The 27479-nt window shown below is 39.1% G+C and overlaps 1 protein-coding gene across 1 annotated transcript; it reads right to left on the bottom strand.

Moving 5' to 3' along the window:
- Nucleotides 1–12071: 12071 nt before the first annotated feature.
- Nucleotides 12072–20307, bottom strand: LOC120774161 (isoleucine--tRNA ligase, cytoplasmic-like). The gene is made up of 6 exons (XM_040103578.1): nucleotides 20086–20307; nucleotides 19407–20025; nucleotides 14761–15393; nucleotides 13695–14539; nucleotides 13139–13634; nucleotides 12072–12950 (listed from the first exon to the last, which is right to left on the bottom strand). The coding sequence occupies exons 1-6, from the start codon at nucleotides 20220–20222 to the stop codon at nucleotides 12090–12092; spliced, it is 3591 nt and encodes a 1196-aa protein (XP_039959512.1). The 5' UTR covers nucleotides 20223–20307; the 3' UTR covers nucleotides 12072–12089.
- Nucleotides 20308–27479: the final 7172 nt, after the last annotated feature.

Below are 27479 nucleotides of genomic sequence, written 5' to 3'. Positions count from 1 at the left end.
TATCTAGTCAGTTGTTGATTTTCCAGGCCTGAAGCCACAGTGGTAAGATCCAATTAGTTTGTTGACTGGGTTCCAAACCTAGCGCAAAACCCTGGGCAGGGATGTTTCGCCTTCTCACTTTAGCTCATCTTCAAGCGTATGTTTTTTGGCTACCCAGAAAATACTTGGTCTAAGACCGAATGTCGTAAGTTGCTTGAGCCATTTGGACCCGACTTTAGCCCACATTTTAAATCAATTAGGTAAGGAGGGCTTGAAGCTTTAAGTAAAACTAATAAGAATTGAATCGGAAATTAATTGTTCACGAAGTGAAATGTGGAACTGTAACAGGTCACCCGGATTGCAAATTCATAGCTGGCGCTACCAGAATTAAATTCATATCATCTTGAGTGACTGCAAAAAAATTGATAAAAAAGAAATTAATTTGTTGATAAATATGGTTTGATGACGAGTTGCCGTACTCTGCCCCAAGAAAATTAACCATCAAGGATTGGTTTGTTAAGTTTAGGTCTGGTGAAATGAGCACCGAAAACGGTGAACGCCCAAAAGAGGTTGTTACCGACGAAAACATCAAGAAAGTCCGCAAAATAATTTTGTATGATCGAAAACTGAAGTTGTTTGAGATAGCAGACACTCTGAAGATATCAATTGAATATGTTCATTATATCATTGACGAATATTTGACTACGAGAAAGTTCAGTGCAAAGCGGTTGCCGCGCGAGCTCAGTTTTGACCAAAAACACCGGCAAGTTGATGAGTCGGATCAGTATTTGGATATGTTCAATATGTGATAATGGAATGGAATCGCTGGGAAAAAATTACGTCGAATGAAGAGAGGATCAAAGAAACTCTGGCGTGTTTTTGAAATAACGGACCTAACGTACTACAAAATGATATCGAAATACTATCCTATGCCGGGAATTTCAATCCATAGAATGATAAAATGATTTGTTTAATAGCAGATCTGAGTCTAAACTATATTTATGAAGTAAAAAGATTTGTGGAGAGGTTAAAACTGCATTCATGCAAAAAATGATATTAGCTGAGAAGCTATAAAAGTGCTTCACGTTCGCTAGTCAAGAAATCTGCTACGAAGATAGGCCCATATTTAGCGAAGCACATAAAGGAGCCCTTGAGGTATAAAGTGAAAATAATTGAGAGCACCTCTCCATGAAACTTGCTCCCATCAGCAGGCTAAATAGCGAAAAACCATTTACAAGGAGTTAGCTATTAGCGTCTTAAGTTTAACGTTCATCAGGGTCTTCTGCGTGGATATTTTCCATAAATAGGGAATTCTTTGAGAGTGTTTAAATGTTGTAAAAAGTTTGCTGGTCCTTCTAGAAAGCGCAATCAACTCTAGGTAAATTAGACAAATAATTCCAACACATTAAACTGTTAAAAGTCGTAGGTTTAGGGTTCTCAACATGCAAATATATACAATCATAAATACTTTCTTAGAATTGAGTTTAAAGTCTTTTCGCAATAAAATTTAAAACGAAAACATCTATTTACCCTCATTATTGTTAAGCTCGCAGGCGAATTGGGCCACTTACCCAAATCATTTGTAGTACACAGATGCACATACATACATGTACAGTATGTAGAAATATTTTTGTTTTCAAATCAAAATATAAAATCTAATCAACACGCGGCCATCTGCAGAGAATTTTCTTGTTTTGCACAACTAACTTACGCTAAGTGGGTGCTGAGTGACATGCCGTGCTGCTGCCGGCATTCTGCTTAGCGTTGCGAGGGTATTATCGCCAAGTCAAATCGAAATGCTGCGACAATAATAACATGTAATTTGCTGAAAAATAACGCGGCAGGCGATGCAGAGTTGTGTTTAGTCAGAAAATGGTCTATCAATGATAACAGCGTGGTGTTTCGTTATATGTACGACACTGCGTATACGTAATCATCATTAGAGACAGCCGTGGCTGGGGTGGATAAGATATAACGGTGAGGCAATAAGATGTTTGCGAGAAAGAAGGAAATTGAACGAGAAGCAGGTGTTAAGAATGGGATATAGTCTTTATATAGGAATAAGAGGATGTGCAGGGTAATCTCAAAACTCGTAAAATAACAATTTTTTTGCATATTAAAGACTTATGAGGAAGGATATAAGCTCTTATTATTTATAAAATATATGATTAAATTCTCTGAATTCTCGATACAACTTAATATTTATCGTCTTTTTCAGGAACTTGCTACTAAGTTCTGTATCTAAAATAATTGATTGCTAGTAACCTTAAACATTATTACATTATTAAGTCAAAAATAGTGTAAATTTCACATATTTTTTCTTCTCTTCTTCTTTATTGGCCTAGACACTGCTTATGCGGTTATAGCCGAGTTTACAACAACTCGCCAGTCGTTTTTCCTTTTCGCTAGTTGACGCCAATTGGAGATTCCGAGTGTAGCCAGGTCCTTCCAACGGAGTGGTGGTCTTCGTCTTACTCCTCCGGCGGGTAATGCGTCGAATACTCTCTGAGCTGGAGTGTTTTCATCCATTCGGACGACACGATCTAGCCAGCGTAACCGCTGTCTCTTATTTCGCTGAACTATGTCAATGTCGTCGTAAATCTCATACAGCTCAGAACTTTTCTATCGAAAACTCGTAACGTCGACTCATCAGTTGTGGTTATCGTCCATGCCTCTGTACCATATAGCAGGACGGTGAAGATGAGTGATTTATAGAATTTGGTCTTTGTTCGTCAAGAGAGGACTTTATTTCTCAATTGACTATTCAGACCAAAGTAGCAAGTGTTGGCAAGAGTTATTCTGCGTTGAATTTCGATGCTGACGTTCTTGTTGGTATTAATGCTGGTTCCAATTTACTCGAATTACTTTCTCCAGAAGTAGGTTGAAGAAGTCGCACTATAGGGAGTCGCCTTGTCTGAAACCTCGTTTGGTATTGAACGGCTCGGAGAGGTCCTTCCCAATCCTGACGGAGCTTTTGGTGTTGCTCAACGTCAGTTTACACAGTCGTATTAGTTTTGCGGGGATACCAAATTCAGACATCGCGGCATAGAGGCAGCTCCTTTTCGTGCTGTCGAAAGCAGCTTTGAAATCGACGAAGAGGTGGTGTGTGTCGATTCTCCTTTCACGGTTCTTTTCCAAAATTTGGCGCATGGTGAATATCTGGTCGGTTGTTGATTTTCCAGGTCTAAAGCCACACTGATAAGGTCCAATCAGTTTGTTGACGGTGGGCTTTAATCTTTCACACAATACGCTCTATAGAACCTTATACGCGATGTTAAGGAGGCTTATCCCACGGTAGTTGGCGTATATTGTGGGGTCTCCGTTTTTGTGGATTGGGCAAAGCACACTTAAATTCCAATCGTTGGGCATGCTTTCGTCCGGCCATATTTTACAAAGAAGCTGATGCATGCTCCTTATCAGTTCTTCGCCGCCGTGTTTGAATAGCTCGGCCGGTAATCCATCGGCCGCCGCCGCTTTGTTGTTCTTCAGGCGGGTAATTGCTATTCGAACTTGGTCGGGCAGTGGAACGTCTGCTCCATCGTCATCGATTGGGAAATCGGGTTCGCCTTCTCCTGGCGTTGTGCGTTCACTGCCATTCAGCAGGCTGGAGAAGTGTTCCCTCCATAATTTAAGTATCCTCTGGGCATCGGTCACTAGATCACCTTTGGGGGTTCCACAAGAGTGTGCTCCGGTCTTGAAACCTTCAGTTAGTCGCCGCATCTTTTCGTAGAATTTTCGAACAGCTGGCCGACAGGCTTATCAAGCTCTTCATTCGCACGCATTTCGGCCTCTTTCTTTTTCTGTCTGCAAATGCGTCTCGCTTCCCTCTTCAGCTCTCGGTATCTAACCCATCCCGCACGCGTTGTGGTCGATCATAATGTTACGAGGTAGGCAGCCTGTTTTCTCTCCGCTGCAGCACGGCACTCCTCGTCGTACCAGCTGTTCTTTTGCATTTTCCGAAAACCATTGGTTTCGGTTGCAGCTGCACGTAAAGAGTTTGAAATGCCGTCCCATAGTTCCCTTATACCGAGTTGTTGACGAGTGCTCTCAGAGAACAGGAGTGCAAGTCGAGTAGAAAATCGTTCGGCTATCTGTTGTAATTGCAGAAAGCGTATGGAAAAATACTTGTTGTCCATCTGTTATCGCGCGCAACAATTGGAGCTGCACTCATCCAATTTAAGGAATATTTTGCTTTACGGACTTACAAAATCCAACACCTGAAAGATTGAAGCCGAGTGACCATCACATGTACTTTCGGTGAATGGGTAAAACGAGGTGGTTACTGATCCCGATTTTCAAAAGAAAGTTTTTTCGGCGATGAAGTTTACTTTTGATTAAATGGGTTTGTTAATAAATAAAGTTGTCGTATTTGGAGTGATGATAACCTGCAAACCATTGTTGAGACACCGTTGCTGCTCAAAATATTACCGGTTTGGTGTGCTTTGTGGGCAGAGGGAACCATATTCTACATTTCTTCAAAACATGAACGCGGTCATAATGTTGACTATTTGTGTCTGAATTAAGATGTGCTGATGTGGATGACCTTTGGAGAAAACAATGCGACGCTATATGCCATATAGGTAACGAAATAATGAATTTAATGAAGGAAAATTTTAATTGGCAACGCAAGTGGCCTCCAAGATCGTGCGATTTAATACCACGTCCCGAACGGCCATTAAGACCATATAAGATCAACACAGCAATCAAATAAAGAATTTGGTACTTGAGAATAGACGATTAACATTCAGAGATTTTACTGACATCGTTGGAATGTCGGAAGGATCAGTGAAAACAATTTTGAAAAATTTTTTGGGTCTAAGAATAATCATTGGTTTCAAAATCACTAAATTTTTTTGAAAAACAGTGTCGTAATAACGTCTGCGAAAATATGCTTCCCGACTAACGGGATATTATGAAACGTATTATTACTGGCGATTAGTCTTGGATCTATGTTTACGACCCGAAAACAGATGATCTATCGGTCGAATATCGCGGCAAAGGTGAGTCGAAGTCGAAAAACCACGTCAAAAATCAAGGTTATGTTGACAGTTTTATTCCATCATCGCGGTGTGGTGCACTCCGAATGCCTTCCGACCGGCCAAACTGTCAACAAGGCATACTAGTTGAATGTTATGCATTATTTGTGCGAAGCTATTCGTAAAAAGAGGCCGAAAGCTCTTGGATTTTGCACCACGATACTGCATTGACGACTTAGATTTGGAAGTATAAGTTAAGAAAGTCTTACTGTTTTGTGCTCATAGTAGTATACAATAGCTTGTGGCGTCATGAAATTTTGTCTCTATCAGACTTAGATCTATATATGTCAGAAATTTTGGGTCTTTTTAGGCTGCCAATGCTTATTACAACTATAATTTGGGGGAATCTTGTACGTAAGGTCATGAAAGGGGTAAACATAAAGGGTAGAAATCTCTTAAAGGAGTGCGCTATATTACCTTGTTGGCTACTAGCTGACTTATAAGTTCTTAGTCTAAATGATTAACTGTACTATTTGACAACGGTATATATTGATATTAATTAGAAAAAAGCTCCAATTCCAGACGCCAATATAGTGTTAATTGAATTTTCAACATTTAGAAATTAAATTAAAGCAACCGTTGAAGGTCCACTAAGCACTAAACACCAATTAAGCTGCTTAACGGTTCAACGAGCCACTAAGATGAATTAATACACATTTAAATATCGTTGCAGTTGCAATCGGAGCGTGTAATTAACTACAGCAGATTTCTACAATGATTAGCACTGTCAGTGGTTTTCATTGCACCGCGCACCCGTACCGTTATATGTATGTATGTATTAGAAAAAGCGGAATTTCATTGGAGAAGAGCTTGCAACAAGCAACCAAAAGCACTTAACCACAAAACTCTGTGCGGGATTGGCTTATTTGTGCGGTTGCAATGTGTGCCAGCGGCTGCAAGCGAGTTTGTATGTATGCATATATAGTATACTAATACATAAGCGCATATGTTACTCATACATACATATGTATATGCTATTCAGATGTTGTATGCATGTGTGTGCGCGTGTGCGAGGTGAAGAAAACTGCCGGAACTAAGTGTTAAAAGATACTCGGGGAAATTGTGACACACACTCATGACCCGAAGCGCGCGAACAAAGCGAAAAAAAAACGAAAAAAAGGAATGAAAAATATAACATTTCGAATTAGTAAAAGCGAGGACGGCTTGTCGGCGGTTAAATGGTGGGTGGCGCGCAGGTGGTAGAGCTGTGACAGGCATGGGCGCTCACCGCTGACAAATACAACGGAAATTTCCATTTACTTACTTAAGTAGGCGAGCAAACACACATGCATATATTGTATATGTACATAAAGATACATATGCATGCAAATACATACATATGTAAACATATACATATGTACATATGTAAGAAATGCAGCACATGCAACAACAACATCATTTTCTTTTTACAACAACAACACTACTTATTTCTTTCTACGAGAAGAACTAAAACCGACTTTTTGCAACAGCAACAATTTAATTTTTACAACAACAACAACAACAACAACAACAATTTATTTTTACAACAACAACATTGTTCTTTCTACGACATTAAATTTTATAAAAACAGCAAAAGATTCTTTTTACAAAAACATTTTTGTACAACAAAAACAACACTTATTTTTTACTACAAGAACAGCAACAACAGTATTTATTTTTTACAAGAACAACAAATATTTTTTTGCAACAACAACAGCTAACCCCAACAAAAAATAGATGCAACAAACACAACAACAATTTTACAGCAACTACAACAAAAACAATTAAAATGTCTCGCATCGTGTTGCATTCCAGCGGGAAATAAGGCAAGCATTAAGGAATAACGGTGCACGGCATACGCCACAGTGAAGATAAATTGAAGATGCTGCGCCAGCTGAGTTGTCACACATAGCAATGTTGCATTTATATACATATGTAAGTAAATATACATACATATGCATTTGTACCTACATACAAACACTTTGTTCGAGCACTCGAATTACAACACACTTGAACATGTTTCAGCACTTAAAGATTGCGTTGACTCAGACGAAATTTTTGAAGAGCGGGTTTGCGGGGGTGTGTGCACTGGCATTAAAGTTGTGCAAAGTGGTTGCGAGGATGTAGTGCAAAGCTGTAAAGCAACTGATTTAGTGCTGGTATTTGACATGAGCCATTGTGAGCTGCTACTTTGTTCCTGGAATTAGTGTGACAGATATTTGTACACACACACACACACACACAATCATTAGAAATTACATTAGTACTTGTTTAGGATGTAAGAAATCTGGATAATTTAGAAATAATTTTCTACGAACGTATAATGTAGGGTTTTATTTCCTTGTTATTGTTGTTGAGGTCCATAGGTTATGTATACATATGAGTTGAATGAAATTGAACAGTAACGAAGTCCATTAGGCGTAGTCTTCCTTAAAGATGTCTGCGTTTGACGCTCGTTTTAACAGACTCTGTGGACTAAAGACACCTCTCTCATGGTGTCATACCGTGGAGCCCCAAATGCTTAAAGCGCTGCCTTGCTCTTGTCATTTTCTGTTGTCTTTTCCTTCTGTCAGCCACATTCTGCAAGCTGTGTCACCAACATACCGTGAGTTTTGCGAACATGAACCTACAGTGCCTTCTATCTAGAGTCAGTAGGAGCTTTTAATATCTTCTATCCATCATTTTAAACTTTTATCATGCGTTTTGGGGTTCCAATACCAATAAGTTCCTATTTTAATAATGTTTTTAACTAAAAATAGATACTAAAGGATGATAAACTTCGAGGTTCCCTACTTTTTAAGGAAAAAACACAGAAACTTCGAAAGAACATTCTTTGGCATTTATTTTTTGAGGATTACCTCTTTCAAATGTTAGCCGCGGTTACGTCTCACATGATCCAACCGTTGAGTCTAAGTTTCGATGACTCGTTCGAGCATTTCGATGGTAACTGGCGAATGACACGCGTAACGTTTTGATTCAAGGCCTGAATCGAAGTAGGATTATCCGCAAAGGCTTTAGACCTTATATGTCCCCTCATGTAAAACTCTAACGGTGTGATATCTCACGGTTTTGGCGGCCAATTGACCGATCCAAACGTGAAATTATATGCTCACCCAAGTTTTCTCTCAATTAATCAATTGATTAATGCGATGTGTGCGATTGAATTATGTTCTTTCAACCATTTCAATAGTGCGAAAGGTAGAAATAACGTAATTTATTGGAATGGAATTTTGCTAAATTTTTTCTAGCTTACCCTGAATAAATTCATCAAATAGAATTTACATTTCTAACTGATTAATTGTAGCTGGTTTATCATCACGCTCATTAGCTTCAATTCTAGTCATTAAAGAAGTCTGGAGAGCCTCTTACAAATTGTTTATACTTAACTATACTTATAACTTATACTATACTTAGATTCAGAAAAAATTCTCCACTATTTTTAAATGCTGTTCATTATCAGGCTTTTGAATGTTTACTTTAATAGCTAGTTTGACCCGTCTAAAAAATTGACTACTCTGCCCTGTTATTTGCAAAAAATTAAATATTCATTAGAATATATTAGTTATAGTAAGTAATCTTATTATACTCTTTGCAAAGACATTGTAAAATTATATCACAATTTTTCGCATGTGCAATGTGACAGTGTGACATATGTCAGCTGCATCAGATGCTTGGAAGAATATGACATGGAAACATCTCAATACTTCCTCCTCAAATGTCCCACTATTGTCAGATGAAGACAAAAATACCTCGGATCTCACATCCAAGTGAAATAGCGACACCTTAGCAGATTTATGATAGATTCGGAGCACTTTGCCGATAGCTAATATCCAACTACAGAAGTTTTTCATTCGTCTGGACTGACAAAGGACTGAACATAAAAGTCTAAGTGAGATCTCTTATCTCATCTTAGCTAATCTATTAGTTTAGATATGCAATATCTCCATAAAAGGAATCAAAATTATAATTCGAAATTGTTTATTTATAGCCCTTTCAGTGCTCTGGCAACTCGGACGATTTAGTCTTAACTTAAATCTTCAAAATCGTGTTTCTCAAAATACTTTTTTCTAAGATCTTATAAGTCGATTTACTTGAATTCAAACCAAATGACTATTTTTTAAATATCTCTCTAAAATAAAATAAACTTAATATTTAATATTTTTAAAAATTGGGAGGAATTAAAAACAGAGACTGCTCGATCTTAATTTTTGACTAGCCGGTATTTTATGAAAACAGTTTCTTCCATTTGTGGATTCATACGATAATAACTTTTTTTTTAATCAAGAATCCGTCATTGTTTTAATTTGGAAATGACCATAAGGGTGGAAATCGATGCGCGAGGCGAGATAACGTCCACTAAATCCTTCGATTGTTTCCTTTACAGTAAATAACTTTAGATCCCAGTGGAGGATATCGTTTTTCACAAAAAGAGGAGTAGCCACTATGGCGTGCAGAACCTTATTTTGAAAAGCTTGAATTACTTTTAAATTTCGCTACACTCCTCCAGATTTGAATGCCATACATCCAGATCGACCTAAATATTACCTTATAAATTAGCAACTTGTACTACGGACTGAGTCGGGATGTTGGCCTAAGGAGCCAGTATGACTGCGCTAACTTTAATCTTAGCTGAGTTCTTTTTATTTTTACGTCATTTTTCCAAGTGCGTCTCAATTGTAAGCCCCAAATAATTTGCGCATATTTTTGTTGATAACAACTTACCATATAAAGCCACTTGAGGGCAATTTTTGTGTTTCAGGGTATATACTAATTGTACGGACTTTTCGGAGTTGATAAGCCACGGTTCTAGAGCATTCAATTGAATTGTCAGTTTTCTGGAGGAGGACCAGGGTTACCATTTAATGCCAGCAGTGCAGTATCATCAGCATAGGTTGCCATCATTGTGGAGCCAGAGCAGCGAAAAGTCTGCTCTATAAATAATGTAGAGCACAGGGGTGAGTACACTGTATTGGGGCATGCCAGTACGAAGAGGTCTCAAATACGACTCAGTATCACAGCATCTAACGTAGAACGGCCGATTGTGCAAGTAAGACTTTAGACTTTTTAATTTGGTCTAGGTGCCAGACTTTGCCAAACTGCTGATTTGGAAGCTGTTTGTCTTCCAACACCGGCAAAAACCTGCGTAAAAATATTCCTTCGATTAATTTAGAGATAACTACCAGCAGACTTATTGGTCGTGAAGAATTAATCAGATGTTCAGGTTTTCCGGGTTTACGATAAAAATAAGATAAGATAAAAAATAACAAAATGCCATTGTGTTGGGAAATGACAAAGTCTGAACATTCTGTTAAAAAGTTTGACAATCATGCTGGTTACGTTTCCGGGTAGCGTTTTAAGTGCAAACGCATTAATTCTATCAGAACCTGGTGACTTTTTGATCACCAATGCCTTGAACTGCTCCTGCTTTTCTACAGCATTTATTTCAGAAATCGAAAATTCCATTTGACAAGCGACATCCAAAAAATTGCTGACTGCTGGATTCAATCATTCAACTCGTTGGGAGCAGAAGTGTTTTGGAGGTGTGTGGCAAAAACCTCAGCTTTCTCTGCAATGGTGCTGTACCAATGGCCTCTGCAATTTAAAATTGGTAGGTATCTAGATATCGGCTTATTGTTTTGTCTATACGCATTCCAAAGATTGTTGTATCTGGATTTGGCAGTAACCAGAAACGCTTCTAGGGACATGTTGCGCGATTTCCAAAGAACATGCTAGAGCACCTTTGAGGCACGATTGAGAAGTGTTTTGTCATTAGGATTTCTACTGTTTTGCCATGCATGCTGAAGACGTCTCTTCTCTCTGAGCTTCGTCATTACCTCATTGGACCAGAGATGTCTGTCCCGCTTGTGGACGCTCTGGTGGTTCTAGCTTCTGGTGTTCTGTTGGAGTCCGCATTTTCTTCTCGCCATTTGCGATAATTTAAAATGTTTGCCAATTTGCCAAGCTGGTTTTATTCATTGCGAGTACCGACGTATATACTAGTTGAATGACACATCAAACCTTTGACCCATATGCAATTCAAAAGTGCTCTACGTTTGGTATTTGTAATTGGTTCCTCATACATGTCCTGCGATAGATTGGGTCGTGGAGGAAAGTATAAGGCAGCTATCGTTAATTTTCCAAGAGGGCTGGGCAACATTACCTTTGCTACCTAAACCCAAGGATATTCTTAAGGTTCAAGTTTCATGAAAGAAATACCAGATTTTATAAGAACTGCAGCTCCGCCTCTTACATCGCCACTAGGGTGATTTGACTTTATAAGATCGTACTCTGCGATCTTAAAATATGACCGATCATTGAAATGTGTTTCTGCTATAAGTAGAACATCGATGTTGTTAGTTTTGACATAGCGATTGACTTCAGCCCTGCTTTTGCATAGGATTGCATTGATTAATTTATGTCGTGAGTTGAGTAATCATTTGTGAAAATTGAGCAGCCATCTGTGGTACCATTTGCTGAATAAGCACTTTCACTTTTTCAATATTGATTCCTCATAAACGACTGACGAGGACATTTTGTTTGAAGGGTTACATGACTAGACCTCAGAGCCGTTCCGCAACACTTTGGGAAAGGTAGTACCAGGAATAATTTGACTGGATAGAGTAGACCGAGTTCCGGACTAGAACTTGTAATTTAAAAATTTTTTTGACTGTTTGCTTGTATACTTTGCACCCTTTAGAGGCTGCTCTTCTTCACAGTGCGCACATCAGGCTGTTGATTCTTTCGTTTTAGTGCGATCAGATATAACTAGAAAACTATTTTAAATAGTAAATTATCAAAAAAAACTCTAAATTTGGGCCTCTATACTATGTACAATATCCTTGAAGACTACTCTACGAAATTTTTAGAATCCCAAAGAAAGGATTGCTAAGCGGACAGCGAAAAGCGATTTTGAAGTGATTAAAATCACTTAGACGCTGATTGTAGCATATTATGAAGTCTATTTTTGCGTTCTGCATTATATTGTATAAAAATAATTACAACAAGTTTTTCTAAAGTTTTTGTTCATAAATTAAATTTATTGAATGATACTAACTGCTAAATTTTTAACAAATTATCAGTAATGTTTTGAAAATTTCACAGAAAAGTCGCTTTGCTCACATCACTCTCCCTCAGCGCCACCACCAGTTGCTTGCCACATAGTTTTTCATTTAAATCATTAGCGGTTAATGTGTGTATTTGTTGTTGTACTTTATCGAACCCGTAAACGTTATAACTCATGCCATAAAGGCCAAAGTTCACATCGATCTCGGCATGCAATTGTGTTAGTGTAATAAATTCTCCAGTTACGCCATTCCTCAAATGCAAACTTGTGCGTCTATTTCCTCCAAAACGTGGTGTGAGATTATCGGCGAGCATAATATTCACGCTTTCTACTGTCTTATGCTTTTCTGCTGAGCAAATAGTCAGTTCTAAGTTTACACCTTTAACAGTTACTAATTCCGTTATGATAACGTTTCGCTTGTTTTTATCTTCGTCGTTATATAGTAAAAGCGCCGATTTAACGGTTGTTGAAATCATATTCATGTATTTGCCTATAACGGTTGATATTTCGTTAGACGCTGTATGGTCTGATTTTTGAGAATCCGTATCGATAAGTCGATAGAAAACTACCACCTTATCGGTTGGTATCAATTTAGCTTTCTTCTTTAACTTTTGTATACGATTGATGATCTCACGTGCTAAACCCTCTTCCAACAACTCGGCGTTTGGTGTCATATCCAGCAAGACGAGTATATCATTCTCGCTATTTGCTTCCAAGTTCGTCTTCAAATTTTCTGACACACAATAAATTATACGCACTTCTGAGAGCTCAATGCGATGACCTCGTATAGAAAAGTAGCCTTTGGAGAATTGATTTTGTATTTCTTCGTCGTCGAGTGATTTTATTGCATTCATCATAGTTTTGAAGTCGGCTTTGAGGCGTTGACCCAATAACTGAAATAAAATGAAAGTAGAAATGGAAAATTATATAGTTTATTTTAGGAGACAGGGCTCTAAAGCATATTACTCTTAACTATCAATATTGTAGGCATTCAAGTCGATAAAAACTCTTACAAATACAGAACTTTAAGAGTTCCGAATGCCTCGACTTTAAATATAACATACTTCCCAACATAGCTTACCTTATGATCCGGCTCCGCACGTAATGTTACACCGTATTTACTTTTATCGGAACTGAGTGTCAGCTTGCGTACATTTAGCTCATTAAGAATAAAGTCGGACAAACGCTCCACAGATGCTAAAATCTCCGGATCTCTATGAATTACAATTATTTCTGAGAGGGGACATTTAAGTGGCATCGTGCGACGATCACGCATAACTCGTCCCAATTCGATGATGGTTTGCATCAAAGACATCGATTTCTCAATATCAAGACGAACGAGCTTCAAATTTGCTTGTGGCAACATTTGATGATGCACCGAAGTTGCTTCTGGAATCTTCGCTGCCTTCGCTTGAAACGGTAGCAGACGTAAGTAAATGTATTCAGATAGAAATGGCATGAATGGCGCTAGTAGATGGATCAAGTCAAAGAGTACCGAATAGAGCGTGTCTAGAGATTGTAGACAGTCTGCAACGCCTTGCTCACCTCTAAGACGGCGACGGTTTAAGCGTATGTACCTTAAAAGATAAAATAAATTATTTCTGCTGCATTTAATTTGTATTAAATCGAAGTCCTACCAATTAGTCAACTGATCTATGAACTTAGTCAAGCGTGGCACCACCGTATATAGGTGATACAGCTTCATCTCCTTTGCGAAAAAGGCAATAAGAGACTCCTTCACCGAAACTATCCAAACATCGAGTAGATTGGTTTGTCCGCTCACATGGCGCTCCTTGTTGTAGACGTAACGCGATGAGTTGCGCAGATCTTCCTTTTCGTAACGCGCAATATTTTGCAGTAAAAAGCGATAGGAGTTGTATAATGGCAACAACACATCCTTGATGATGTCACGCACACCTTCCTCCTTGAATCGCAAATTCTCTGCGCGCACCACAGGCGAGTTTATCAAATACAAACGTAAAGCATCGGCGCCATATTTGTGCAACACATTCATTGGATCTGGATAGTTTTTCTTACTTTTCGACATTTTCTGTCCATCTGCGGCCAGCACGAGCCCATTCGCAATGAGATTTTTATATGGCGCCTTGTTGAATAAAGCCGACGAAATAACAAGTAGCGTATAAAACCAACCGCGAGTCTGATCTATGCCCTCGGCAATGAAGTCGGCCGGAAAGTTGCTCATAAAATTGCTCTGATTTTCAAATGGAAAGTGTTGTTGCGCATACGGCATTGAACCGGATTCAAACCAACAATCAAAAACGGCGCTAATACGACGTAATGGTGGATTTCCTGGTACGGCAGAGGGGATTTCGATTTCGTCAACTGTCTCACGATGCAGATCTTTGATGTGAATTCCAGATAATGCTGCCAATTGCTCAATGCTACTCACACAAATGACTTCATCACCACTGGGTGAACGCCAGATCGGAATGGGAGTGCCCCAGTAACGATTGCGACTTACCTGAAAGTTAAGATATAATTCGCGTAAAATACATACGCAAGTTACGGTATGTTAATAAGATACTGGTTAAAATGGGGAACAATTGAAAGTAAGGGATTTAAGAAACTTAAGATCCGTGTAGTCTTCTTGACGTTGAGTACTACATACTTCAGTCAAATAATGTGAATTTCTTACTTAATTTGCGTGAATAATGAAATATAATAAAAGTTTACAATACTCACCGCCCAATCGCGCGCATCCTTCAACCAATTTCCGAATCTGCCATCGCGTACACCTTCTGGCACCCAATAAGTCTGTGCACTGCATTCTCGCAAGTTCCGAGACATATGCTCCACGCGTACAAACCATGATGGCACCGCCCTATAGATTAATGGCGTATCAGAACGCCAGCAATACGGATAACTATGCTTAACTTGTCCGGCTGAGACTAGTACATCGAGTTTCTTTAGTTTCGCTATTATCAATTTATCGGCATCCTTAACATATACACCCGCGAAATCGGTAACCTCCGCCGTAAAGCGTCCTACTTCGTCGAGCGGGCAAATTGGTGGACTGGCTTTCTCTATAATACCTGCATTGAGACAAACGCGATAATCGTCTTCACCGAAGTAGGGCGCATTGTGCACGATGCCCGTGCCGCTATCATCGGTTACATAATCATCGACTAGTATACGAAATGCGTTTACTGCTAAACCTTTTTGGACGAAATATGTAAACGGCGGCTTATATGGTTCATTGATCAAACTGCTGCCGTTGAATGTTGTGATAATCTCATAATCGTCTTCACTTTTGTAGACGTAATTTAAGCGTGTTTGACCCAATATATAATAGCGGTTAGTTTTCTTGTCGAGAATCTAATAGAAATAGAAAAAGTGAATATCTATGTACAAAAGACTAAAAAAATATTTTTATAAGGAAAGTGATCGGTAATGCCAAATCTGATCAATTCACTGGCTGTCTATCCTAGTCAAAAATTACAGAACAAATTCTCCTCGATTTTATGTTATTTAAAGGCTTTGAAACTAAAACAAAGGAGCTTGGTAGTGCTTCGAAGGTCTGTAGCATCTTAAAAAGTGATAGTAAACTCCAAAAGAACCGGTAACTTTATTTAAAGTTTGTCTGTTAGATTTTTTAAAGGAGCTATCGGAAAGTTTGATGAAAAAGGGTATAAAAATAAGAATCTTGATTCATCTGACAGGCGAAAATGTCACGCCTGAGTTGATTGACCCAGCGAATGTACTTATCAACAATTATAATGCTAAATGAGACAACAGGCTTAAACATATAAAATTAGGAATTAAACTCGTGACCTAGTTCGTATGCTAGTATTTTAATAAAGCTTTTTTAACGATCTTTCTGAGGTTCTGTAGCGACCCGCTGAAGAAGTTGATGTCACCGTGCAAAGAGTTTATCAATCGACAGATTCTTTCCTTTGGGCCATTGATTACATAGTTTTTGTTCGATCTGCAAGTTTTCAGGATCCTCATCTGTCTAAGGTTAAGCTCATTTGGTACGATTTCAAAGTCTGCAAGCATTTCTGGGGCATCAATTAATCCATTGAGGATTTTGAATAAGAAGATGAGGTCTGCTACCTGCCGTCGAGATTTCAGGTCATTTATTTTCAGGAATTTTCGGACGTCTTCAGTTAAATTGATATCGTTTCTGTGTCTGTTATGAAATAGCAGCGCTTTGCAGAGCTTGTGCTGGATTCTCCCTACTCTGTTGATCATTGAGTCCGTGAATGGGGACCAAATCACTATTCCATATTCTAGAATAGGTAGCAGTATTGCTGAGAATAGGCAGGTTAACGAGCAATTGTTCTCAAATTCCCTACACATCCGATTAATCAACCCTAGTACTTTGTATGCCTGCGAAGTAATGTTATCGATGTGTTTTTTAAAATTAATAACTTCTGTCAATAGTTATTCACAGGTCTCTGATGTCTTCAACTTCCGTGAGTCTTTGGTCGTTCAACGTGTAGGTTAAAGGTACCTGCGTATGCGCACGGGTGAAGGACATCACTGCGCATTTTTTCACATTCAAAACAAGTTTATTTATCTTACACCAGTTATACAGCTCATCCATATCGTTTTGTAAGATGTGAATATCATTCTGGATTTAAAAGTTAATCGAAACCAACTGCTCCTAAAGTTACTACTTTACTAAATGAAAATACAATAATTGTACAAGCTAGTAGTGGATCATTTAATTAGTCGCTAATTGTATTAATTTGTCACTAGAAATTCCGGACTGCTATGAAAGTTCTCTAACAATTACTAGTTTACCACTAATTTAGAACTAGTGCAAAAGTGTAATTAATCATCCAATTAATGCGAAAGTGATATGACTTTAAAACTATGAACTGCTGATTAAATTGAATACATTCTAGAAGTTACTAGTTTAATAAATGAATTAGTTTGATAACGGGAGTTGGTACATATGTATTTGATAATTTTTTTTTTAATTAATATGGCACTAGTTAGTTAGTCTGAAAATATGAGTTTATAAGTATAAAACTTTTATTTAACTTTAACTACTCAGTGAACTAGTTCGAGAGTGGATTTTTATTCATGCTTGGTCTAGATTTTTTGCCTTTTTGAGCTAATGTAGAACTATTACATTTTTAAGCGAAATATTATCAACCAAATAAAATTTCATAGGGTATCACTATGAAGTTGAAGCGTCAAACTGGTACGGAAAGTTCTACAAGTTAATAATCACTGAGTGAAAATTAACTAGGCCGAAAAGTAACAGATGTGTACTAATTATAAAACGATTTATTAATGAATATTTTAAAAATTTACTTTTCTTTGGTTTATAATTCAACTCTTTTAGATTTTTTGTTTCTAAATAAAATATTATTATTAAATTTTTTCTTTCAATTTAAATATTATGACAGAAAATAGCAAAAACAAAAAACACGTGTGAGAGCTGTAGCACATGGAAATTTTAAATAGCTCTTCTCTCATACCGCTCCCAATTTTTTGCTACCGCTATGTCAGAGCTGAGCACAGCTATAGTTTTTTACCTAAAAAAACTTCGAGCAGAGTAGAACACATACTTTTACATTGTTCTGCTATGCCGCTGATGCGGCTCTCTGAGAGCGGTAGCAATAACAAAATGAAATGCAATAGGAGAAGCGTAGCTTTTATACTGCATGTGAAATGCGGAACACAATGACAGCGACAGACTGCAGCAGCACGACAGGGAAGTGGTGAATACAATGACTGCAACAGACTGCAGCAGCACGACAGTGAAAGTGTAAAAACAATGGCTACGACAGACTGCAGCGGCACGACAGTGAACTGAAAACGTCGTTGTTCATCTTACTACATGTACATTTTGAGTAGCAACAACAACACAATGGCCGGCATGTACACAAGACAACACAGCTGTCCATTTTGCATGTACACAATTTCGTTGTGGCCATACTAATACCTTTCACTTCAATGAAATTTTAATATTTTGTTCAAATGAAATTTTTTATGCAAAAAATAAGTAAATAGGTCAATATTTTTGCGTTAAATTATCAATTGTTATTACAAATTATATAATAGAGCTATAATATAGCTATTTTATGCTTTTATTTGTAAAATAACTTCAAGTTTGTTAGAGCTTTGAATAATTTTACATTTTACATGTTAGTGGCATCACCACTCTACCTCCTCTTTCTATCTTCCATTCTACTGTCAACTCTACTGTCGTCCTACTGTCGTTGGCAAAAATAGGAGGATATTGAAGTTAGCGAGAACGACAACTGTCGACCTGCAGTCGTGTAGTCGTGCAGCTGTGAAAATAACTGTGTCCATAAGAACGTAAGTTTTTTAATATTTGACAGATGTCGTTTGCAGTCTGTCGCGCTCTATGTGTTCACCACTTGAGATACTACCTGTATGTGAAATATTGAAGTACATACATAGATAGCTTGATACGAGACTCTTTGGGTCGAGAGAGAGCTGTCAAAACTCGCACTTTTTATAACATTTGCCAATGATGCCATTGCTGAAAAATATTAGATAGGGCATTTTATAAACAACTTTTGGGCATTTTGCAGTTTCCACATTACCACTGAGGTATGCAAATAGCGCGTTACCGATATTTTTTTGAGTGCTCGGCTCCCCAGTAGGCCTATATCACTCATATATATAAATAAATTTACACAATACTGACATCTAATTTTACAAAATTTTAACAACGCACTAATTTTGGCAGTTCGTTTTAGCGCTGCTCTTCTGGCAACCCGCCTTTTACACTAACTGCTGGGTGACGGGACCCTGATTGTGTTTTAGTACCAGCTCATAGCAGAATCAGTCAAAAACGCTACTCCCTTCCTTCCTTTTCCTTTCTTAGCGAACAAAATGTGTCAAAAGTTGAGCCCGTGATAAAAACGCAGAAATCAGCCATCTTTGTTTGTTTTCATTTAAAAAATGTTGTCATTGCTGAATACGCATATATAGTTTTGTAGGCATCTATGTTTTCAATTACAATTTTTTGTAATATAAAATATCAAAACTGAAAACAAACTATTAAAAATAGTGTATATATTTATAAATAATAGCATTCGACTTTGATTTTGAGTTAGTTTACGAAAATTTCAAACATATTGAAGACAACTTTTATAGTTACTACAGTATATCGAGATTGGCAACCCTGCGTTGTGAAAGAGCAATCAGCTGACACGTTTCCACAGAAAAAATCCAAATGCCGTGGATTCCTACGGCATCCTACGGCAAAGAGGAAGGGAGTAGCGTTTTTCGCTGTTCTCTTGCATTGTGCTCCCATAAGATAGGTCGTATCAGCTGACACCGGCCACGGGTTTATGTTTTTGGTTGTTTCGGCTATTAGATACAACAATATTTGTACATACCTTCACATAAGCCAAATTCGGGTTCACGGTGCAGACATAATTCGACGGCAACGTCCACGGTGTAGTTGTCCAAATGAGGAAGTATGTATTTGCCATATTTACCGCTTCAAATGCTACCACCACACAAGGATCCATTACCTCTTTGTAATTTAGGCCGGATTCGAAATTAGAAAGCGCCGTTGTGCACGCAGTTGAATAGGGCATCACCTTAACACCCTCATAAACGAGTCCTTTGTCATAGAGCTGCTTGAAAACCCACCAAATCGATTCCATATACCAGGGATAGAGCGTTTTGTAGTCATTACGAAAGTCAATCCAACGTCCCATACGTGTCACAACTGTTTCCCATTCATTTGAATAGCGCATAACTATTTTGCGGCAAGCTGCATTGTACGCCGCTATGCCCATCTTCTGCACATCTTCCGGTCCGCTGATATTCAAAAGTTTATCAATTTCGAATTCAACCGGCAAACCATGACAATCCCAGCCAAAACGACGCTCCACATGATAGCCCTGCTGATACGCGTAGCGCGTCACGATATCTTTAATAGTGCCGGCCAGAATGTGGCCATAATGCGGCAGACCCGTGGCGAAGGGTGGGCCGTCATAGAATGTATACCTAAATTTGCAAACATGTTGTGTGAGAGTTTGTAAGTAGCAATGCACTTTATCTGCTTACCTTGGTTTCTGCTTAGATAGCTGCATGCAACGCTCGAAAGTGTTTTCTCTGCGCCATATTTCCAGTATATTTAACTCTTCCGTTGGGAAGTGTATCGTCTCCGGCACGCGGTAAATGTCATCGCTTTGCAGTTCCATTGCCACGTCTCTTATATCACTATCACTTGGTATTTAGCACGTCCGAAAAACTAGCATGTACACCGCGAAACAAATGAGTAACAACTGCTGTGAACTGCTGCCGACAGCACGGCAAATCGCAAACCGAAGTGTAAAGTGCTGAGCACATAGACCGCGATAGACTGCAAGCGGCATCTGTCAAATATTAAAATACACAAGTTCTTAGGGACACAGTTATTGAGGCAGCTGCACAACTACATAACTGTGTCCATAAGAACGTGTGTATTTTAATATTTGACAGATGTCGCGCTCTATGTATTCAGCACTTAAGTATGTGAAGAGAATTTCATGAGCATAAAAGTATGACGCAATAGTTAGTTTAATTGCAGAGCAAGCAAGCCAAGCAATGGCAGCATGAGTACGAGAGCGCCAGCAGCTGAGTGATATGAGAGAAATATTACAAGCGGTACATACATAGATGTTTGTACGTAGCTACTCGTAGGTATACATATGTATTGTATATATACTATAAATATATATGTATATACCTATATTTGGTTCAAAATGACTTGAAGTTATCTATAGAAATTGTAAAGCGGTAAAATTTTTTCTGAAAAAATAGGAAATGGTGATTAATATAAAAAAATGAAATGTGTATGTGTTTACATACATACCTTGCAGAAAAAAATAATTTCTAGTCTTTTAAACTCGCTAAAAAGTCATATTTGAACTGGCACACATATGGTACTTTTCGGACCAGTTTATTTACACATTGGAATTTATAATTACAAGTACTAACTAGCACATTTCAGACCAGTATTTACGCACACTTAAATAGTAACGCCAGGTCGAATTTAAAAATGAGATTTCTGTCAAAAATATATTACTTTCATATTGGTTAAAACTGAAACGAAAGGTAATCTAGTCAGTTATGAACAAAAATCATTTTTGTGAACTTCGAAAAGTAATGAAGTGAAAAATAACTATTAAAAAATGTGTAAAAGTTTAACTTTATAAATAGTAAAATAAAACTTAAGCAAGTCGTTTTAAAACTGGTACGACTCTGATGCTTTAAGGACTAGTTCATTTCCAAGCTGCTATTTCAGTTATACCACAAACTAGTATTCTTATTTGTTGTTTCATTTACATAGTGGAGAGATATGAGGTGTGACAAATGAGAATTCGGTCAGCAATTCATTTGGGTACTTGTACTTCAAAAAAGGCGAAACAATATATAGTTTAATTGTGGAAAAAAATCACTTTATTTTAGGCATGCTTTAGAGGTTAAGTATTGAAATGGAAGCAATTCAGTAATATTTAAATTATTTTAGTGTAATAAAATAACTCTCTAAAAAATAATTTTTTAGTTGGCGAAATTAAACCATTTTTAATAGAGGATTATTTTCACTAACTTGTAGTTTTCGGACTAGTTATCTTTAACAACGAAAATTTAATAGAACTTCCTTAATGATATCGTACTCTCTGGCTACTCTGTAGTGACTAACAATATACTTACTACTAGTCTGATACTATAATAGTACAAAAAGAGGATTCAAAAACTAGTTGAACTGTGAAACAAAATCGCTAATTTAGCCTTTCAAAGTAAATAAAGTCAACAATTTTCACAAAAAAAAAATCTTTTTAAAGAATATTGACGTAGAATAAAATACAAGTTCTGTCGCAAAAGAAACAGAACTTTTTTAATATAACTGTTTCTGGTGGCGCCATCTATTGGTGGGTATATGAAATAAAAAGTTTGATCTCTTGTTGACATTTCGTAAAAATTTTAAGACAATTGGATAACTACAATCGATGTTATCGATCAAAAAGTGACAGCAGCTTTTGGTCATCGGTCGTAAAATGCATTTTGAACAAAGAGCAAATATTAAATTTGGTTTTAAACTTGGAAAAACGTTTACTGAAACATTTCAAATGATGAAAAAAGTTTATGGTGATCAGTGCCTATCCCGCAGTAGTGTGCATGCGTGGTTTAAGCGATTCCAAGAAGGTCGTGAGGACCTCTGTGACGATCAGGAGTCGGCCCTGCCAAAATCGTCTTCAGAACTCAAAAATAAAGACAATGCTGATTTGTTTTTACGATTCCTTGGGTATTGTACACCGAGAGTTCGTCCCACCTGGCCAAACGATTAATGCTGTGTTTTACCTTGGTGTTGTGAAGCGTCTTTTGTCACGCATTCGTCGTTCTCGACCACAATACTGTGAGGCAGGTTCCTGGCGCCTGTTGCACGATAATGCGCCGTGTTAACGGTCGACGCTTGTCACTGATTTTTTGACAAAAAAACTCCATATTAACCATTAATCACTCACCCTACTCACCTGATCTGGAACCCTGTGATTTTTACTTATTTGGAAAACTTAATTTGCCCATGAAAGGATACTGGTTTCAGAACATTTCAGCTATCCAAAAGGCGACGACCGATATGCTCAAGAGCATTCCGAAAATTGACCTTAAACACTCATTTGAAGTGCTAATTGACCGGGCTAAACGCTGTATCGAAGCACAAGGAAACTACTTTGTATAAAAAAAATATAACTTTTGAAAAATATTAATTTTTTGTGGTTTTTTTTAACAGTCCTGTTTCTTTTGCGACAGACCTTGTATATTATTAAATTTCGTTTACATTTGATTCAAATCTGGTACTTTTTGGACTAATTTTCAGTTTGTAAATGGTGCAGATAGTAATTTTTATGGTTATAGACTACAATTTAATATTTTGTCCAAAAAAAAAGTTGAGATAATTATGTATACATAATGGGTTGTGCACCATATAGCATGACGGGAGTAATGAGTATAACAGTGGATTTCCATGCTGACATTGTTGGTGGTGTTTATACTGGTTCCAAGATAGACCAAATTATCTACGACTTCAAAGTTATGACGTGAGCGCCAAGTTGCGAGTGCGACGACTGTTTGTTTGATGACAAAAGATATTTCGACTTGCCCTCGTTCATTGTCAGACCCATTTGCTTTGCTTCCTTGTCCATTCTGGGGAAAGCAGAACTAATGGCGCGGATGTTGATTGATCAATATCATCGGCATACGCCAGCTACTGTACACTCCTATAAAAGATTATACCTGCTCGATTAAGTTCTGCTTGCTGACTTTAACGCTAGGGTGGGCAAAGAAGGTATATTTGGTACTACGGTCGGTAAATTCAGCCTCCACGACGAAACATCCACAAATGGGCTGAGACTGATTGACTTCGCCGGGGCCCGAAATATGGTTATCTGTAGTACTAGATTCCAGCATAAGAAGATTCATCAAGCTACCTGGCTATCTCCGGATCGAAAAACTACCAACCAGATCGATCATGTTGTGATAGATGGAAGACACGTCTCCAGTGTTTTAGATGTGCGTGCGCTCCGAGGTCCTAACATCGACCCGGACCACTATCTTGTTGCAGCTAGGATTCGCACTCGCCCCTGTGCAGCAAAAAACACACGCCAACAAACACAAGGAAGGTTCGACGTCGAGAAGCTGCAATCACAACAGACAGCCCAACGATTTTCTACACGGCTTGCACTCTTGCTCTCTGAGAGCACTAGTCGACAACTCGGTATAAGGGAACTGTGGGACGGCATTTCAAATTCTTTATTCCTGCAACCGAAACCATTGGTTTTCGGAAAGAGCAAAAGAACAGCTGGTACGACGAGGAGTGCCGTGTCGCAGCGGAGAGAAAACAGGCTGCCTACCTCGCAACGTTACGATCGACCACTACACGTGCGGGATGGGATAGATACCGAGAGTTGAAGAGGGAAGCGAGACGCATTTGCAGACAGAAGAAGAAAGAGGCCGAAATGCGTGAGTACGAAGAGTACCCGACAGGGGTAATGCTCGAAAATTCTACGAAAAAATGCGGCGGCTTACAGAAGGTTTCAAGACCGGTTCATACTCTTGTAGAACCCCCAAAGGTGATCTAGTCACTGATGCCCAGAGCATAGTTAAATTATGGACGGAACACTTCTCCAGCCTGCTGTATGGCAGTGAACGCACAACACCAGGAGAAGGAGAACCCGATTCCCCAATCGATGACGATGGAGCAGACGTTCTATTACCCGACCATGAAGAAGTTCGAATAGCAATTGCCCGCCTGAAGAACAACAAAGCGGCAGGGGCCGACGCATAAGGAGCATGCATCAGCTTCTTTGTAAAATATGGTCGGACGAAAGCATGCCCAACGATTGGAATTTAAGTGTGCTATGCCCATAAAAAAGGAGACCCCACAATCTGCGCCAACTACCGTGGTATTAGCCTCCTCAACATCGCATATAAGGTTCTATCGAGCGTATTGTGTGAAAGATTAAAGCCCACCGTCAACAAATTGATTGGACCTTATCAGTGTGGCTTCAGACCTGGAAAATCAACAACCGACCAGATATTCACCACGCGCCAAATCTTGGAAAAGACCCGTGAAAGGAGAATCGACACACACCACCTCTTCGTCGATTTCAAAGCTGCTTTCGACAGCACGAAAAGGAGCTGCCTTTATGCCGCGATGTCTGAATTTGGTATCCCCGCAAAACTAATACGGCTGTGTAAACTGACGTTGAACAACACGAAAAGCTGCGTGAGGATCGGGAAGGACCTCTCCGAGCCGTTCGATACCAAACGAGGTTTCAGACAAGGCGACTCCCTATCGTGCGACTTCTTCAACCTGCTCCTGGAGAAAATAGTTCGAGCTGCAGAACTAAACAGAGAAGGTACCATCTTCTATAAGAGTGTACAGCTGTTGGCGTATGCCGACGATATTGATATTATCGGCCTCAACACCCGCGCGGTTAGTTCTGCTTTCTCCAGGCTGGACAAGGAAGCACAGAAAATGGGTCTGGTAGTGAACGAGGGCAAAACGAAATATCTCCTGTCATCAAACAAACAGTCGTCGCACTCGCGACTTGGCTCTCACGTCACTGTTGACAGTCATAACTTTGAAGTTGTAGATAATTTCGTCTATTTAGGAGCCAGCATTAACACCACCAATAATGTCAGAATGGAAATCCAACTTCGGACTGAGTAGGCAATTGAAAAGTAAAGTCCTCTCTCGACGAACAAAAGCTAAACTCTATAAGTCGTCCCGTCCTGCTATATGGTGCAGAGGCTTGGGCGATGACAGCAACCGATGAGTCGACGTTACGAGTTCTCGAGAGAAAAATTCTGCGAAAGATGTATGGTCCTTTGCGCATTGGCCACGGCGAATATCGCATTCGATGGAACGATGAGCTGTACGAGATATATGACGACATTGACATAGTTCAGCGAATTAAAGGACAGCGGCTACGCTGGCTAGGTCATGTTGTCCGGATGGATGAAAACACTCCAGTTTTGAAAGTATTCGACGCAATACCCGCCGGGGGAAGCAGAGGAAGAGGAAGACCTCCACTCCGTTGGAAGGACCAAGTGGAGAAGGACCTGGCTTCGCTTGGAGTATCCAATTGGCGCCACGTAGCGAAAAGAAGAAACGACTGGCGCGCTGTTGTTAACTCGGCTATAATCGCGTAAGCGGTGTCTACGCCAATTAAGAAGAAGAAGAAAATGAAGTTCTGCAGCTCGAATTATTTTCTCCAGAAGCAGATTGAAGAAGTCGTACGATAGGAAATCGCCTTGCCTAAAACCTCCTTTTGTATCGAACTGCTCGAAGAGGTCCTTCTCGATCCTAAAGAAGCGTTTGGTGTTGTTCAGACATTGTGGCAGAAAGGCAGCTCCTTCTCGTGGTGTCGAAAGCAGCTTTGAAATCGACGAAGGGGTGGTGTGTGTTGATTTTCCTTTCACGGGTCTTTTCCATGATTTGGTTGGTTGTTGATTTGGGCTTTAATCTTTCACTCAATACGCTCGATAGAACCTTATACGCGATGTTGAGGAGGCTTATTCGAACTTTCTCATGGTCGGGCAATGGAACTTCTGATCCATCGTCATCGATTGGGGTATCGGGTTTGCCTTCTCCTGGCGTTTTACTTTCACTGCCCTTCAGCAGGCTGGAGAAGTGTTCCCTCCATAATTTTAGTCTGCTCCTTTGGTTAGCCGCCGCATCTTTTCGTACAATTTTCGAGCATTGCCCCTGTCGACCAGCTTGTGAAGATCTTCATACTCACGCATTTCTGCCTCTTTCTTTTTCTGTCAGCAAATGCGCCTCGCTTCCTCTTCAACTCTCGGTATCTATCCCATCCCGCACGTGTTGTGGTCGATCGTAACGTTGCGAAGTAGGCAGTCTGCTTCTCTCCGCTGCGACACGGAATTCCATTTTCATAGATAGTATTTATGTAAAAAGTATCAAGGATATGGGGCCTCCGCTGTGCTCATGTTGGCGTCGTAAGATCTCGTCAACTAATGGTTGACGACTGTAATATCCTTCTGGCCTAGAGTAAAATGCATGAGATATAACGAACTACTTGCTCTTAGCAAAGTTCGTGTAGCCGCAATTATATGTGTTCTTACTGGCGTTGGGCGAAATTGATAGGTATCATTCCTTTTTGTCAAATATTGTTTATATTGGTAATAAAATTTGTTGACTGTGTAGCCAATTTTAATTTTTTTTTTTTAATTTACTCTTGTTGTGTTATCTTAAGGACGCAAATGGAAAGTAGGCCTTAAAATTTGAAGACATACATCATTGCCCCTTAATATTCACTCCCCAAGCAATACCTCCCTGGGGAGTTACTTATCGGAGAGCTGTAAGAAGATTACGCAGCCGTTGTCGACCTTGTGGATAAACGGCATTTCACTTGGACGACCAATTTTTTCAAACCTTTTAATCTCTAAGCCTGGATGGCATCATACTACCGCAGGAGCAGGCTGTTAAGGAGTCGTGCAAGTGGTTGGTTGATGAACTGGTACGAAAGGGGCGCATTCCGAGGGATCTTATATCATGAGCGCAACACTCTTATTGTAATGGTAGGTCCGTGAATACTGCACTGTATGCTATCGTGTCAAGCCTTGAGGAACCCATTAGAGTTAAATAATGTTGGGACCTTTCTTGACGTTGAGCGAGTTTTCAATAACTTCTTGCCGAAAACAGTCGCAAAACATCACATTTTCAGCTTCTGTGCGACAGGAAGATTGAAACGGAATTGAGGCCAGAGAAATGAGAGTAGGGGCACTCCACAAAGGTATAGGGCATTAACGACATGCTTAAAATGATTGAGGATCATGGCTCTAAGATGATTCCCTATCCAGACTATATACCACTTATGTTCAAAGTGTACGAGCTAACGCACGGGTATCTCAGCGTAGTAACAAATTTGGCTTGCGGAAGTGGTCTCGCC

The sequence above is a fragment of the Bactrocera tryoni genome, chromosome 4 (assembly GCF_016617805.1).
Source record: "Bactrocera tryoni isolate S06 chromosome 4, CSIRO_BtryS06_freeze2, whole genome shotgun sequence".
Taxonomy (NCBI): Eukaryota; Metazoa; Arthropoda; class Insecta; order Diptera; family Tephritidae; genus Bactrocera; species Bactrocera tryoni.
Note: the sequence above shows the minus strand (reverse complement) of the source record. Positions and strands in the feature narration are given on the sequence as shown.

Coding starts and splice junctions, on each gene's coding strand:
- LOC120774161 (XM_040103578.1), bottom strand. CDS start 20,222: ATGGAACTGCAAAGCGATGACATTTACCGCGTGCCGGAGACGATACAC. Junction 20,026..20,085: donor CTATCTAAGCAGAAACCAAG/GTAAGCAGATAA, acceptor TTGCAAATTTAG/GTATACATTCTATGACGGCC. Junction 15,394..19,406: donor CGAATTTGGCTTATGTGAAG/GTATGTACAAAT, acceptor TATTTCTATTAG/ATTCTCGACAAGAAAACTAA.